The sequence below is a fragment of the Myotis myotis genome, unplaced genomic scaffold (genome assembly GCF_014108235.1).
Source record: "Myotis myotis isolate mMyoMyo1 unplaced genomic scaffold, mMyoMyo1.p scaffold_m19_p_36, whole genome shotgun sequence".
Lineage (NCBI taxonomy): Eukaryota > Metazoa > Chordata > Mammalia > Chiroptera > Vespertilionidae > Myotis > Myotis myotis.
Genome location: NW_023416342.1, coordinates 1,993,973 through 2,009,410, shown reverse-complemented (window position 1 = coordinate 2,009,410; position 15,438 = coordinate 1,993,973). Strand labels below are relative to the sequence as shown.

General features: G+C 55.5%; 1 protein-coding gene across 31 annotated transcripts in view; it reads left to right on the top strand.

The window, feature by feature from the left end:
• Positions 1 to 15,438, top strand: part of ANK2 (ankyrin 2) — a 337,929-nt gene that overhangs the window by 282,278 nt on the left and 40,213 nt on the right. For 10 of the 31 annotated variants that reach the window (XM_036303242.1, XM_036303254.1, XM_036303255.1 and 7 more), the window contains 6 exons: positions 8,244 to 8,468; positions 10,070 to 10,168; positions 11,051 to 11,205; positions 12,031 to 12,242; positions 12,508 to 12,712; positions 14,264 to 14,360. In XM_036303242.1, coding sequence (XP_036159135.1) covers positions 8,244 to 8,468; positions 10,070 to 10,168; positions 11,051 to 11,205; positions 12,031 to 12,242; positions 12,508 to 12,712; positions 14,264 to 14,360 — 993 coding nt within the window. Of the gene's footprint in view, positions 1 to 3,622; positions 3,659 to 8,243; positions 8,469 to 10,069; positions 10,169 to 11,050; positions 11,206 to 12,030; positions 12,243 to 12,507; positions 12,713 to 14,263; positions 14,361 to 15,438 lie in introns of all 31 variants that reach the window. The other 21 variants (XM_036303264.1, XM_036303266.1, XM_036303263.1 and 18 more) reach the window with 3 other exon arrangements.

Genomic DNA, 15,438 nt, shown 5'->3' with positions numbered 1-15,438 from the left:
GAAGGGAGAGGGAGAGAGAGAGGAACATCAATGATGAGAGAATCATTGACCAGCTGCCTCCTGCACGCCTCCTACTGGGGATCAAGCCTGAAACCCAGGCATGTGCCCTGACCAGGAATCGAACCATGACCTCCTGGTTCATAGGTTGTCACTGAACCACTGAGCACACCGGCCAGGCACAATGTAATTTACTATTAATGGCCGAATTTACAAGAGTCAAAACCTAGAGCCTCAGTGGTTAAAGATTAATCACTTAGTGAGATAAGGGTCTTTAATCTTGGTCTCTAATAAACCAGTTCTTCTGTGAACTTGAAAGGTGGTCGCTGACCATATATTCTAAACTCTGGCCGGGCATTAGAATCACCCGGGAGCCTTAGCGTGCCAGGCCCCGCCCGTCGCAGCGGCGTCTCTGTGGATGGTTTCTACAAGTGCCGGTACCCAGATATGTGTGTTTTACACACACTGTGAGAAAGGACCGTCTTGGCCTAACAGCTCTGATTATGATGCAGACCTAGATAATTAACCTGTGCAAACTCCGGACACGTGGCTGAATTCCGCAAAGGACCTGCGTGTGCCAGGCACTCCGGAGCAGGGCCCAGTGAGATGGGCGGCCTTGAAGAAGCACACCTGTGTGTGATGTGAAGTTGGCAGACAGCCTGTGGAAGGAAAAACGTGATGCTCCCTTCGGGGCACCCCCACCAGACCCCGAGCCCCGCCTCACCCTCTGCATGTGACCTGGGCACGTCAGGCAGATGGTCAGCGTTTCCCTTCCTTACCCGGAAGGTGCACGTTATGTTACGGATCCCACAGAGGACTGACTGTAGGGGCACGTAGTTCTTATACAATTAGCATTTTGTCCAGAAAGAAGAGGACTCAATAGGTCTCGTCAGTATTTACACACTCCCCATACACCATCCAGATCACTCACAAATCCCAAACCAGCTCCAGCAGTTCTCAACCTGTGGGTCGCGACCCCTTTGGTGGTCGAACAACCCTTTCACAGGGGTCGCCTAAGACCATCTTGCATATCAGATATTTACATGACGATTCATCACAGTAGCAACATTACAGTGATGAAGTAGCAACGAACATAATTTTATGGTTGGGTCACATGAGGAGCTGTATTTAAAGGGCCAGAAGGTTGAGAACCACTGAGTTAAGCAAAGTGTATTCCAAATCATCTAAAGAACCTCCCTGTGCAGTCCTGGTCCTGGTGTGATGTGGGCCTCACTGTTACTGTTGCCAGGCGACTGGGCATCTAGTAAGGCCTGTGCTGTGGCATTTGAACAAACACACAGCACAGGACTTGGACCCAGGGGCTCCCACTGATCGCTCGGTGCTGCCGCTCCTGGTGTTTAAACGCTGTCACCATGTTAATGTACACGAATAGCGTTCATGATTTCATATGTAACGTTGGTTTCTTAGTTTTGTTTGGGGGTTTTTTTGGTGGGGTGTTTTTTTGTGTTTTCTTTTTGTCGCTGTTAATCCTCATCCAAAGATATTGTTTCATTGATATCCATTGATTTTTTAGAGAGAGGGGAAGGGAGGGGGAGAGACAGAGAAACGTGTATATGAGAGACATTGATTAGCTGCCTCCTGCCCACACTCCAACCAGGGCCAGGGATCGAGCCTGCAAACCAGGTGCGTGCCCTTGACCAGAACTGAACCCAGGACCCTTCAGTCCGAGGGCCAATGCTCTATCCACTGAGCCAAACTGGCCAGGGCGATTGTTACAGTTTTACTCATTCCACACCGCGTTCCTGAGTTGTCGTTTTTACATGTATTTTTCAAGGAACTGAGATTCTTGGGTGAATTGTTAAGCCACTTCAAATCTGCCCAGAAAGTTAGAAAAGAAATGTTTTTGACAGAGGAAGTAATTCAGGGAGCTTTTCTGTGCACTGCGGCTCACGGTGTATGTGGTTCCTGTGGAGCCCACAAGGCCTCTAGGTTCATGGAGGACACAGCTGCACCCGCAGGCCATGTTGGCACCTCCTTCCGCCCCTGCCTGTCTCTAGTGGCTCGTGTCCACGGCCACCCAAGAGGAGGTGTCGGCAGCTAAAACCATCCGACGACCCATCACAGCCGGTCCCCGGCAAAGGAAGGGCTGCAGCAAGATTTCTGTTGCTGCTCCTGAGAGAGTTTGTTACTCACTCAGGATCCGGCCAGCAGGTGTTGCTAGCATCCCAGGTGTTACATGGCAGGATTTGGGCACGAGCCTGAATTCACGGTTCTTCTCCATTTCCCAAGCGCTCAGTGAGTGAGGCTCCGTGCTTGGTAACGGCCAGCTTTGTGATCCATTTTAATATGATTCCGAAGGCCTTTATTTTTACCATTTCAATGGTAGTTGCATGCCAACAGTTAAGTGTCAATGCATCATGTTATCCTGTAAGATATAGCAACCAGAAGTCCATTAAAAAATTGGTCTTTTTCAGCCGAAACCGGTTTGGCTCAGTGGATAGAGCGTCGGCCTGCGGACTGAAAGGTCCCAGGTTCGATTCTGGTCAAGGGCATGTACCTTGGTTGCGGGCACATCCCCAGTAGGAGATGTGCAGGAGGCAGCTGATCGATGTTTCTCTCTCATTGATGTTTCTAACTCTCTATCCCTCTCCCTTCCTCTCTGTAAAAAATCAATAAAATATATTTAAAAAAAAAAATTGGTCTTTTTCAGAAAAACATGTTGAAGACCATTTTGCCGTGAACCTAAAACTATGCCCAGAAATAAAGTCCATTAAAAAGCATGTGAGGACATTAGCTCAGGGCCGAGACGGCTGCTCCTTGGACAGCATTAATGTTGAAGTGTGCAGAGCAGTTAACTTGGTGGTTCACATGTTCCAAACACCCCAGCTTTCTGAAGGTACATGAAGGTCAATGCTTTTGGATGAAGAAAACGATGTTTAAGTTGTTAAACAACTATTTTGTAAGGTTGGCTTTCTGGTCCCATAAATGTATCCTTTTGTACGTCAGACACGAGTGAGCCAGAGGCAGAGAAAATGCCTGGGGAGTGGGGCAGCCCCAGCCACAGCAGCAAGCAGGGTAAGCCCCGAGCAGGGGCACCCTGAGCAGCTCCCCCCACCCCCCCAGCAAGCCGGCAGCCTTGAACAAGTGCTCAGACTTGCATAGCTTCCATTCCCTGCCAGTAGGTAATTCACGTACCTTCTCTGCCTCCTAGTTGCTATGTCATGGCTTGTCATGGAAGCCAGTCTTTAAATTGTGCCTTTTGTGTTCACGTGTCTTCCGCAGTGGCCAAAAGGGCATTGCCATGACGTAGAAGCATTGACCATGGTCACCAATCCCAGGCTCTGTCCCTCTCCTTTGAATGCCTTTGCTGGTGTGTGGTCTCCTGGACACTTGGCTGTGCGCAGGGCGCCATGGCCAGTGCTAAGCAGGGAGCGGGGCTGCAGGGGCACCCAGGGTTCCCCGAGCCCCACGGCCCTGATGGGGAGCCGCAGAGCCCACCCCGACCCCTCAGCATGTGGACACAGGGATGCCTCATGGCTGTTTCCATCTCCTCCGGATGGAGACGGGTGGGGAATGACAGTGCATTTCGGTCAGAAGTCGCCTCTGATTCCTTCTTGATGTTCGCCCACTCCTTCTCTGTGCTAAAGTGTCTGTTCTGTTGCAGCCGCACCTCTCCATGTCTCGACCGTGACAACAGCAGGTGACTGCATCGCCCCTCCTGCCCGTCCCCGCCTCCCCCCGCACCCCAGGGTGCTTCAGTGCGCACACCTCCCAGGGATGCAGGGCTGGCGTGTCTCCAGGCCGCGCCCTGGCTGAGTGCCCCTTGCTCTGCAGTGGAGGGAACGTGGGCATCAGTTACTTCATTGGGAAGCGGCTGGGATGGTGCCAGGACTCACGCAGACCTCCTGGGAAAGGCTTGGCCGAGGCTCTCCACATCTTAGCTCCTTTTGTGAGGAAAAGGGCCACATGAAGCTGAAAAGTTATTCCCAGCAATTACACAAATCAGTTGGCCTGTTTTAAAGTCATAGGAAAGGTTATGGTTTTAAGTGGTTTAAAAACTGTTCTTAGGTGAACCGAAGGCTGAGAGTTGGTTAGTGGTCCATCTCCCTGGGATGCTGCTCTGAGTGCAGCTTCTGAGAGCTTGGAATCGTGCTGTGTTAGTCCAGCAGTTTATTCCTGAAGGTTCTTATCAGACTGCCGAGCAGGGCATTTTTGTTATAGTTATCGTCACATGCAGACCGTGCACAGATAAGACGGCCTCATAGACCCCATTTTGCAAATCATGGCCATCCCTTTAGTTTCTCTGAAACACTAAATGGGATGTTTCTACACATGAACGTTGCGAGTGATTAATGACTGGTGATTCTGGTAAATCTGAGCCACTTTCTTCAGAGGCACTTCCCATCATGTTCAGTCTGGGAGTCGGGGCGCAGGAGGGCTTGGAGGGAGAGCAGGGGGGAGAGCTCCCCACGTCACCACGCCTCGTGTTCTCGCCAGAATCAGGTGGAATTGACGGGCCTCCTGGGGGTGTGCAGGCTCACTGAAGCACCCTGGACGTTTTCTTCCTGTTTTGACCCCATAACTAACGGAATGCTGCACCTTCCTCCCCACCCGCCCTCGCGGTCCCGGGTGCATTGAAAGGGAACCGAAGCCTTGGTGACTTTGGGGTGGAGGCGTGCTCCTCAGCAGGCAGAGCCCTGTTTTCTGTCTCTGAAGCATGTATCTGTTTAGCTAATCAAATCGCCTCTTTGTAGGCAAGTCATCTGCATAATAATGGTGGGTTGCTTTTGCTTTCCTCCCTTTTAAATTGTGATAACACTTATCTCACAATTTCGAAAACCTCTCAATAAGAGTTTCTAATTTGCATGATTGCTGAATTCCACCTAAAGTAAGATATGCGGTTTAAGCCGAGTATGTCACGTGATTTTTTTTTGTCTATAGAGCTTTAAAGTCAATGCTCAGTGCAGTGTGTGCACATTTTCTGCAAAACTGCTCGTTTACTGGGTTAACCACGGAGCAAGCATGGTGCCTACTTCCCAGAGCGATAGCTGTTTATCCTCCAAGTAGGAATTCTTCCGGAGCATCTGAGAGAGAGCCTTTCAGGGGGTCCTGCCTGGCTACAGTGACCGGCACACACAGAACACTGAGGCCCCTGTGGCGTGTTTGGTGAAAGTCTCATTTTATGGGCAAGGAAACTGAAACCTAAAGACAGGAAGTGACTTGCCTGGGGTCCCAGCAGCACGTCCCGGCCCGGGCCGATCAGTGGCTCCCGGAGCGACACAGAGGCAGGGTGCCTGCTCTGGGACAGTGTTTTACATTTTATTTAAACAGGGGCATTCATAAACTAGTAGAAACTTCATTGTCATATGAAACTGCTTCAGCCGAGTTCCGGGTTCACTGTGGGCATTCAGAACATGTCAGTTCCTCCATTGGTTTCTTAGGTGTTGTCTTGTACTGTAAATTTAAAGACTCTCGGGATATATAACATCGTGCGGGCGTAGGGGAAGGGAGGTGGCGGCACGAGCGCTCAGGCCTCCGTGTCTCTGCCCACGTGACTCAGTCCGCACCCCTGTCGGCAGCCGCGAGCCCCTGGTTCACAGACGCGGCTCTCGCACGCCAGCCCTGCACGTGCTCAGCTGTGCTCTCCCTGCGGCTGCGCCTCAGTCCTTCACGCGCTGTCTCCCAGTGGTCACCTCCTGACGATGGGAGGAAAGTGCACTTGCTTTACCAAGTCTAGTGCCCATCACCGCATGGCCATACCTACTCCTTCCCTCTTCCTGCGGCACAAAAAGCAGTCTCTTCCACCCTGCTCTGTGGTTGAAATTGTTCTACACACAACATCCATTCATTCTACTCCCGGTCCAAGTAGGGACACCTTTTATCATGTGACATTTTTTCGGAAAATGCTTACCTGATGTTCTGTCAGGAACTGTGGGGGCTAAGTGATCAGCATGCTGACTTTTATCTAAAACCTTCCATCATCACCTCGTAGAACTTGAACTGTCTCACTTATTCCCTCTCATTGGAAGACAGCTTTGCGTTTACAAGTCTACACTCAGCCTTGTTATTAGCTGTTCATCCTGTCATCACGTTACTCGAGACGGGTTTTTGCTCTCCGACAAGCTGAAACGCCTGTGTGTGGTCGCTTGAAGGAGTTGTGACTGGATGGTTGTCCAGAGACCAGAGAGTTAAACAACTGCCTTTGCCATCTTCTCTGGTGGTTAGACACAACTGTGGCCGTCGCACAACTTGCTCTTTGCACTGCCCCACTCGTTCGCTGGTTCAGCCGTTACCTGTCACCTCCACACACTGTGCTGGGACTGGGGACCCGGGCTGCTGCCACCACCTTCCCCGTCACCAGGGAAGTCAGCGAAACCCTCCGGGGACGTCGGGGGCAGTCGCCACGGCTCCGCTGTCTGTGTCCTCAGTTGCCAGCAGGGTGGCCAGCCCTCGGTGGGAGGGTGACACGTGGTAGGAGGGGAACATGGAGCTGGAAACGAGCAAACGAGAACAAGAGGGTTTCACAGGAGCAGCCGATGACACAGAGACAGGATCTGATGTACTGAGACCCGGTTCCAGCCAGGAATGCAGCCCTTCATCCCCTGGGTAGAGTCCCCAGTAGGGGGCGCGCCACAGGATCCGAGGTGCACAGGTGTGGAGGCAGCAAGCCATCCCCGATGGACAGGCCCAGACACAGCAGGTGCCCGAGCAGACACTGCCCAGGGCCTCCGGCGGGCAGACAGTGCGGGGTCCTGCAGGAGCAGGCGGACGGGCCGCAGGGTTCCTCGGGGCCTGCGGCCCGTCCCCCGCAGGGCGACAGCAAGAGATGAGCAAACCAGGGGACGCCAGGAACAGTGCAGTGAGTGGCAGCAGCGCTGGTTGGCACTTGAGTAGCCTTTCTCAGGGTTCATGAACGTCAGTGTAAATGTAGCCCAATAAAAAGGACAGAATGGACAGGAAACCTTTAGATTCATCCATGTTAACTAGCTCTCCCATTCTTTTGCGCAACAGTACATTTTTAAAAATATTTTTTGAGAATTTATACTTAAATTTATACCTAGTGGTAAGAAAAGCAGCTGACCTCTTCTCACTGCATTTTGATCAAGACCAGAAACATCCACATTCGGTCCTGCATTGTGGATTGTTCTCCCAGGCTGGCTGGCCACGCATGGGCCACGGCTGTGGCCTCACTGTCCCCGCACGCCTGCTGACAGGCCCTGGGCTGCCCGTCCCTTCTGTGCTGAGAGCAGCAGGACTCCTGCCTAGCCACGTGCGTGAGCTCCGGCCTGCTGTGAGGGACGCTAAGCTCTTCCTCCACTCGTCTAACAGAGCAGACGCATGGTGCTTCTGCCCATCATTTCTTGGATTGACTGTGTTCCAGGGTTTGGGCTGCAGTCATGGACTCGGTGCCAGGGCGGGGGTCCGGCATGGTGTGCTGGCTGAGCCTAACTCACCTGGAGGCTGCTTTCCTCTTCCTGTTTTGGTATCAGAGCCTCGCAGGTGCAGTGGAAATGCCGGTCAGGTCGCCTAATTTCTGCCTCTTGACCAAGCGAGTCCCCACTGCATGCACCCGCCCCTCCCAAAGGAAGCCCTTCTGGTTAGACCAGCCCTTGCCTCGCCACAGGCGCGTGCCGGTCCCGTGGACCAGGCTGTCCATGAACCTCGAGCCTGGCAGGAACGGAGCAAAAGGAAGAGATGCCTCCACGTTGCTAAATTACTAGCTGTGGTTTTCCACACTCTCTTGTAATTTGGGGACATTCACGATGCCCAGACACCCTCCTCCGCAGGGCCCGCCCGTCCACATGGAGCTGATGCCTGTGCCCCAGTGGGGGCCTCTTTTCTTAAGCCATATTGAAATGAGCTGGACACGATGTAACTTGGAAAAGTCCAGTGGAATTAACTGCTCCATCCCGCCCTGACTTCCATGGGTTTTCAGGACATGCAGGCGGAAGCTCTGCACAGGGGGACCCTCAGAGTTGTCACATAAGTCCATGCCACTCTGTCAGTTGGATAGATTTTAAATTTACAGTCCACACACAGTCAACACAAGGTAGCAGAGATTGTCTTAGGTTACAGGTGAAAACAACACAAAAATTAAAGCAACACAACAGCCATCAAGGCATTGGCATAAAGCGAGATAACGTTTAAGGACCAGTTTGTCCCCGCCATGCGTATGAATACCCGATGTCTGAGAACCAGGCGCGACGGACAGAAGTTGCTTGGCCGGGACTTGGGCCCCTGCCTCCGACCTCGCCCACGCGTCTGACCTCTGCCCCCCCTTGCAGCTTCCTGGTCAGCTTCATGGTGGACGCCCGCGGGGGCGCCATGCGCGGCTGCAGACACCACGGGCTCCGCATCATCATCCCGCCGAGGAAGTGCACGGCCCCCACACGGGTCACCTGCCGCCTGGTGAAACGCCACCGCCTGGCGACCATGCCCCCGATGGTGGAGGGAGAAGGCCTGGCCAGCCGCCTGATTGAAGTCGGACCCTCTGGCGCGCAGTTCCTGGGGTAAGGATCTCTGCTAAGCCTCCCACTTAGTCACCTGTGTGCTGGCATCTCGCCCGGCGCCCCCGGGACGGATGCACAAAGGTACGTCCAGTGCTTTGAACGAAGGTTGACCCCTGTGACGTTTTTTTAAATCTATTTTTATTGACTTCATAGAGGAAGGGAAAGGGAGCGAGAGAGAGAAACATCAGTGCTGAGAGAGAATCATTGATCGGCTGCCTCCTGCACACCCCACACTGGGGATGGAGCCCACAACCCGGGCATGTGCCCTGACCGGGAATCGAGCTGTGACCTCCTGGTTCATAGGTCGACCCTCAGCCACTGAGCCACTGAGCCACACCGGCCGGGCTCCTGTGACATTTAAGTAGCACTGATGCTGCACCCCTCCCCACGCCTCTCCCTTTGTGAGCATCCGTGAGCTCAGCAGGCAGGTGACTCTCTCTCTCTCTGGATGTGATCACAGCTGCTAGGCTCCCGTGCGAATCATGTTTTCAGCCAATGGTAGGTATTGTTTTTCCCTCTGACACTGAAGTGGCAGAGTCCTGAGAAAAACCCTCCTCTCTTCCAAACATGGACTCGAGGTCCCACGTCCTGAGAACCGTCTGCACCTGGGGAGAAGCGTGGCCAGGAGTCGGTGTGTGGTTTGCCTTCTCTGCTCCCAAACTGCTACCGTGAGGCTTACACTCACTGGCCGCCTGTCTGGTCACAGTTTTCCTTAAGAAGGCAAAGTCCGGGCTCACTGCCGCCAGCCTCATTTTAGCAATTTTGAGCAGAAGTTAGCATTTCTTCTTTCTTTTATGTGCTTGAGCAGCTGCTGCCGTATTAAGTGGCATTTCAACAAGCCAAGAAGTGTGTGGCTTCTGCTGAAAACCGACCAAAGGACGAGGCGGTGGAGGGGACAGGTTTCAAAATGTTTTGAAACAAATCAGTGGTGTTTAAGCCTCCTCATAGCAAGTCTTTGTGCTTGAATGTGGGGCCCACAGCCCGTTGCCCGGGAGCTTCTGTTGTGCTGGCATCACACTGGGAGAGCTGCTCGCGCTAGAACTAGGAATCGGCCTAAAGTCTCATAACTTGGAGGAAGCTGTTCACAGGTTGCTCCAAACCGCGTTCACGCCAGAGGGGGCGTGTCCGTATTCCCGGTTCTAGAAGCCTCCTCCGCCGTCCCTCAGGCAGACCTGAGACACAGGCGCTGGGGGCTCTGGGTGGGGCGCATCCCGACCCCGTCCCCCCTGTCGCAGGTCCCCCTCCCTCCCTCACGCTCAGGCCGCCTGGGCTGTGTAAGAGCCTCCACATCTGAGCAGGAATATCCATGGAAGCACCGGCCTCTGCAGAGTCCGAGTTTTCATGACATTCCCAGCGCCTGGGCAGCATATTTTTCCTTCACGGCTCGCGCCCTGGCAGGACCTCACCAGGGAGAGGCCGTCCCCACGTGCCGCCCCCATGCCTCCATCGGGCACGCTGGGCATCGGTGCCGCCCTCCCTGTGGCCAGTGGAGGGGACAGAACCAAAGCAGACCTCCCGGTGGCTGAGCGGGCGGTGCGGGGTGGACGCCGCCCCTGAAGCTCACTGTCTTCTCTCTCTCACTGCTGCTTGGATGTGCTCAGTAAACTCCACCTGCCAGCGGCTCCCCCCCCACTTAACGAGGGAGAAAGCTTGGTCAGCCGCATCCTCCAGCTGGGGCCTCCTGGAACCAAGTTCCTTGGGTAGGAGCGACTTAAACCAACCGATGGCTGCTGGCCCCATTCTCCTCCTCCTGCAATATGATTTCTCTTTCTGTCATTGTGCCCGTGACATGTCCCTCTCTATGATTTACACTCTGTACCAACTCTCTAGTGGACCATTTCTGACCCTGTGGTATGTGACTTTTCTTTCGAGTGATGTTTTTATACCTTTCCCCTTAAAGTGCTGTGACCTTCATTTTCGTTTTAAGCATGAGATCTGCCTAGTCGTACTCTGTGCTAGTTGCGGTGTTGTGATGGGAACTTGGAGTCTGTCTCAAAGCAACCTGGACCGGAGACCCAGAGCCTCCACGACTCTTGAGAGTGGCTGTGCCCTGGGAGCGAGGGCCGTGCATGCTCGGAGCTGAGCCCAGTAGGCATCGCACATGCTGTCGCGGGCTCGGCGAGGGCCGTGTGCAATGCCTACTGCGCCCTTGGATGGGGGGAGCCTGGGCAGACCCCGCATGCATGTCTGCGTCGTTCCCACGCAGTCAGCTCCTCTGACATCTCATTCAGACTCACCAGCTCACACCGCACCAGGCCATCCCCTCCAGCATTGTCACGTCACCCCTCGCTGAGAACGTCCCAGGAGGTCGGTGCACGTCACAGACACGCATGTCCGTTTCTTTACGTTTCTCCGAGGAGAAGTTCCAGGTGCCACCTGCACTCAGGCAGACACCGGGGCTCCGGGGAGCAGCGTGTCCCGGGACGGGAGCCCTGAGGTGGAGTGCTACTGCGCAGCCAGCCGCTAGCCCTGTCCCTGTCCCCATCCCCAGAGAGAGGCCTCCAGGTCACTTTGCCACAGACGGTCGGGGCGCGCGGTGCGTGGCTGCTGCCGCCCACACCGCGTGCTCTGCTTGCTGCCAGGCCCGTCATCGTGGAGATCCCGCACTTCGCTGCCCTGCGCGGGAAGGAGCGGGAGCTGGTGGTGCTGCGCAGCGAGAGCGGGGACAGCTGGAAGGAGCACGGCTGCGAGCACACGGAGGACGAGCTCAACGAGATCCTCAACGGCATGGACGAGGGTACGCGGCGCCTCCTGCGGACCGGGCTGCACGTGTGTGCACGTGTGTGCATGTGCGTGTGCACTGTGTGTTTGTGTGTGTGCACACGTCTGTGCGCGTGTGCACTGTGTGTGTGCACGCATGTCTGCTTGTGCGTGTGTGCACTCTTTGTGTGCACGTGTGTGCGCATGTCTGCTTGTGCGTGTGTGCACGTGTGATGCGTGCATGTGTGCGCAAGTGTGTGGTTCTGGCCCAGCAGGTACCGGTGTGCGCCAGTGACGATGAGTCAGCACACGATGCATTTGCCTGGTCTCCTGTTGTTACTCAGGAAAATGAAACCCCAATCCCAGTGACCCTGTCAGTCTAGATTTCCTCAGTTAAGTGGTCTGGTTTTCCGTCCTGCCCTACGTCTGTGCACTGAGTTTGTGAAAAGCCTGTGACCCCGCCTGCTGATGGTGGGGGACGTGTTGGGCAAGTTCCTGGTTTCGGGAATTCAAACGCTGGATTCACGGTCATCCATTGTGGCCCTTCTCCATACACACAGTGCATCTCAGAGACAGTCCCCTCCCCCCCCCCCCGGGGTGACCCCGCAAACCATCCTGGCAGGACAGAAGGGCGTGTCTCTTCTTACAACATAGAAACAAGTCTTGAGCCAACGTTGATGTTGGCAGAGGAGAGCCTGCGGGACCCGTTTCCTCTGCAGCTGGTGGGAGTGGAGTAAACCAGGGAGAGCCCCCCGCCCACCCCGAGGCCGCAGGCCCCGCAGAGGGACCGGGCGCTGCTCTGGTGGAAGCGCTCCTGCCCTGTGGAGGTGCTGACCTGGACCGTGTGCGCTGTCATCCGCAGTGCTGGACAGCGCTGAGGACCTGGACCGTAAGCGCATCTGCCGCATCGTCACGCGTGACTTCCCGCAGTACTTCGCCGTGGTATCCCGTGTCAAGCAGGACAGCCACCTGATCGGGCCCGAGGGCGGCGTGCTGAGCAGCACAGTGGTCCCGCAGGTGCAGGCGGTGTTCCCCGAGGGCGCACTGACCAAGCGGATCCGAGTGGGCCTGCAGGTGCGGTGCTGGGCGCGTGCGTGGCCAGGGGCACCTTGCGGGGAGGGGACTGGCTATGGGAACGGGGGGGCCCACACAGACAGGGTCACATCGCACTGGAGAGCAGGGGCTGCCACAGCACACAGTAGGCCTCTTGCAGGAGGGCTGAGGACCTGCTATTTCAGTCCTATGCTGGAAGCTACTGTGCTGACGAGACAAAAAGTGCTTTCAAAGATACTGACCTGAGGCGCGTGGTCTGGTGCTCACTCTGCTTTCCTTGGAAAAGGCGCAGCCCATGCACAGCGAGCTGGTCAGGAAGATCCTGGGGAACAAAGCGACCTTCAGCCCAATCGTCACCTTGGAGCCCAGACGGAGGAAGTTCCACAAGCCCATCACCATGACCATCCCCATCCCCAAGGCCGCCAGCGACGTCATGCTGAACGGTTTTGGGGGAGATGATCCGACCTTGAGACTCCTGTGCAGCATCACAGGTGAGGCGCCCGTGAGGTGTGCGTAGAAAGCTCTGGAAGGAGACACCTACACGGTTGCCAGTGTTAGCGCTTTATCGTGAGGTGCCTGCAGGGCCCGTGCGGCTTCAGGAGGAGCATCCCCAGTAGGGAGCAGAAGGCGCAGGCGATGAGCCACCTGCCGGTACAGCCGCAGGCCCCTGGGCAGCGCTCACGGTCGTCTCTGCCTCGCGGCCCTGTGCCCGCACTTAGCTCCATCCCCCTGAAAAGGAAGCCAGGCTCCGAGAGCTCTGTGACTTCCCGAGACCATACCACAGGCTTGTGCAGAGTGGGGTTCCACCCGGGCCCGCACACCTGTCGGCCTTCACCAGAGACCGCATCGTCCACCTGCTGAAAACCATCGTCCTGCACCGCTGCCCCGCCGCTCAGACCTGACCTGTGTGTGGGAGTCGGTCCTGTCATCACGGACCTGTGGGACAGCCTTGAGAAAACAGTAAAGGTTTTTCAAGATTCACTGAACACGGTCTTTTCCATTGGAAGTTGTGTTAATGTTCAGACAACTACCAACCTCCAGGGAGACACTCCCAGCTCTTGGTTGTCTCGGCCCCATCACGGAGTGGGAGGGGAAAGCTCACAGGCATCGTCTGGCTGGAAACGCCCCCTTCACAGCACCGCACGCTCCTGGGCTCAGCCACGCCCGCCCGGGCTCGGGTCAGCTGCCCTGCTCGCCCGCCCGGGGGTGAGGAAGTCCTCCCCTCCCCTCGTGTTGGCAGTTGTATTCTCCCTTATCTTGCTCTCTCTCCAGTTCTCCCTCCTTATTAATGCTTTTCTGTATGCACCGTAATGAGCCATGGAGCTTGCCCCATACGTTTAATAAAATGCAAAATACGTGGACGAGCAGGGACGCAGGGGGTCACGACCTCATTCCCACCCCACGTTCCTGGGTGAGTTTCCCACAGGTTTTACTCCCTGTCACATGAGACGTCATGTGTGGAGGTGAGACAGGTGAGATGTCACGGGCAGGTATGCCCTGCCCTGGCCAGGGGTCAAGCGAGGGACCACGTGGCCGAGGCGCCACCGACCTGGTTAGGCCTTCCTTGGGCCTTTGTCCACCTGTCCATCAGCCTGCAGTTCATTCAGCCGTTCATGTTTCCCAAGTACATTTTTGTGACCTTCCATGGCAAATGGAGAGAATATTTTCTCTTATGAAAATAATTGTATAAAGCATGGAGTTCAGGAACAAAAAACTACCTGAATTTTTTCATTATTTTAACAAAGCCGTCAGCTCCTTGGTCAGTTAAAGGATCTTTTAAATTCATCCACCCTGTACAATTCAAATTGATCTTCAGGGCCGACCTACTACAGTAACAGCCTCAGGGGGTCAGGTCGAGGGCAGAACACGTAGACATTTGAAGCAGCGACTCCAGTGACTTTCAGCTCATTCGTGGGAGGTGCTGTCGGCGCTGCTGCTCTGTGTGGCCTTCCAGCGTCCGCGGCCGAGCGCAGGGACCACAGACGCACTTGGCGCTGGGAGGCTGGAGCGCTGCCTCATTGTCAGCAATCCTGTTGTTTCAGGCGGGACCACTCCTGCGCAGTGGGAAGACATCACGGGAACCACGCCATTAACGTTTGTCAATGAGTGTGTTTCCTTCACCACCAACGTGTCTGCCAGGTACGTCCCGCCCTCAGACCAGCCCGAGGCCACACAGGCCCCACCCCCAGGGATTTTGCTTTTTCTTTTGTTTCTGTGTTCTTTAAAAGTGAGTTTTTCTGGTTGGTTTTAAATACAATCTGTATTCACTTTCATATTTTAAACTGGGCCTGCTTGCCAGCAAAGTGAATAGTGATGATACAGTAACAAAGCTCAGCCAGTCAGGTTGAAATCTCAGGACAGTCAGTGATTGGCAGCTCTGCCTGTGGGGCGGCCTCCCGGAGAGGCCACCACCGATGGTCCAGTCCCAGAGCCTGGGGGATGGTAGACGCTCTGCTGCCCAGCGCATCCTGAGCTGCTTCCCAGCAGAATATCAGGGGTCCGAGAGCACATGCGTGTGCAGGTGGGCTCAAGGTCTAGGTGACCAGGAGGCCTGACCCGTGTGTGTCTGTGTCTCGCGTCCTCACTGCGCGGATGCTGTCTAGTCTTGTTTCATGTGCTCGCTCACTCCCTTTACCATCAGCTCCCTCCCGTGTGTGACCGGCAAGGGAATGCTGGGCACTTTCCCACGCGTTTGATTTCATCACTACAGTGACTTGGTACTGTGTCCATTTTATAGATGGGAAAACAGGCTGAGGGGGTTAGAGCTTAAACTCCTGTTCAGGGGACAGAGCAGAAGGGCACACATGGGCAGCAGCTGGGGTGCTGGCCCCGCTGTCGCTCCAGAGATGACAGGTGCTGAGGAGAGGGTTAAGGGGCCCTGCCAGGGGCAGAGAAGGCGCCCGAGAGGAGGTGCCTCCCGAGACATGCAGGAGCCTGAGGGGCAAGAGAGAGGACCATGGACAAGACACAGCAGGGTGGGGGCGAGCAGCAGACATCTGAGGTCGGAGGTCAGACCAAAGCTGCCACGTGGCTGCGGCAGTGCTGAGGGAGGCCTGCTCGGGAGGCCAGGCCGCTCCTGTGTCCCGTGTTCCCCATTTAACCCCCCGACGACGGAGGGAGCAGTGAGCACCGTGAGTGAGTCTGAGCAAAGAGGACAGGGATGCGGAGCGCCGCCAGGAGCCAGCGGCGGAGCTGGGCCCTGAGAGCGTGACGCTGC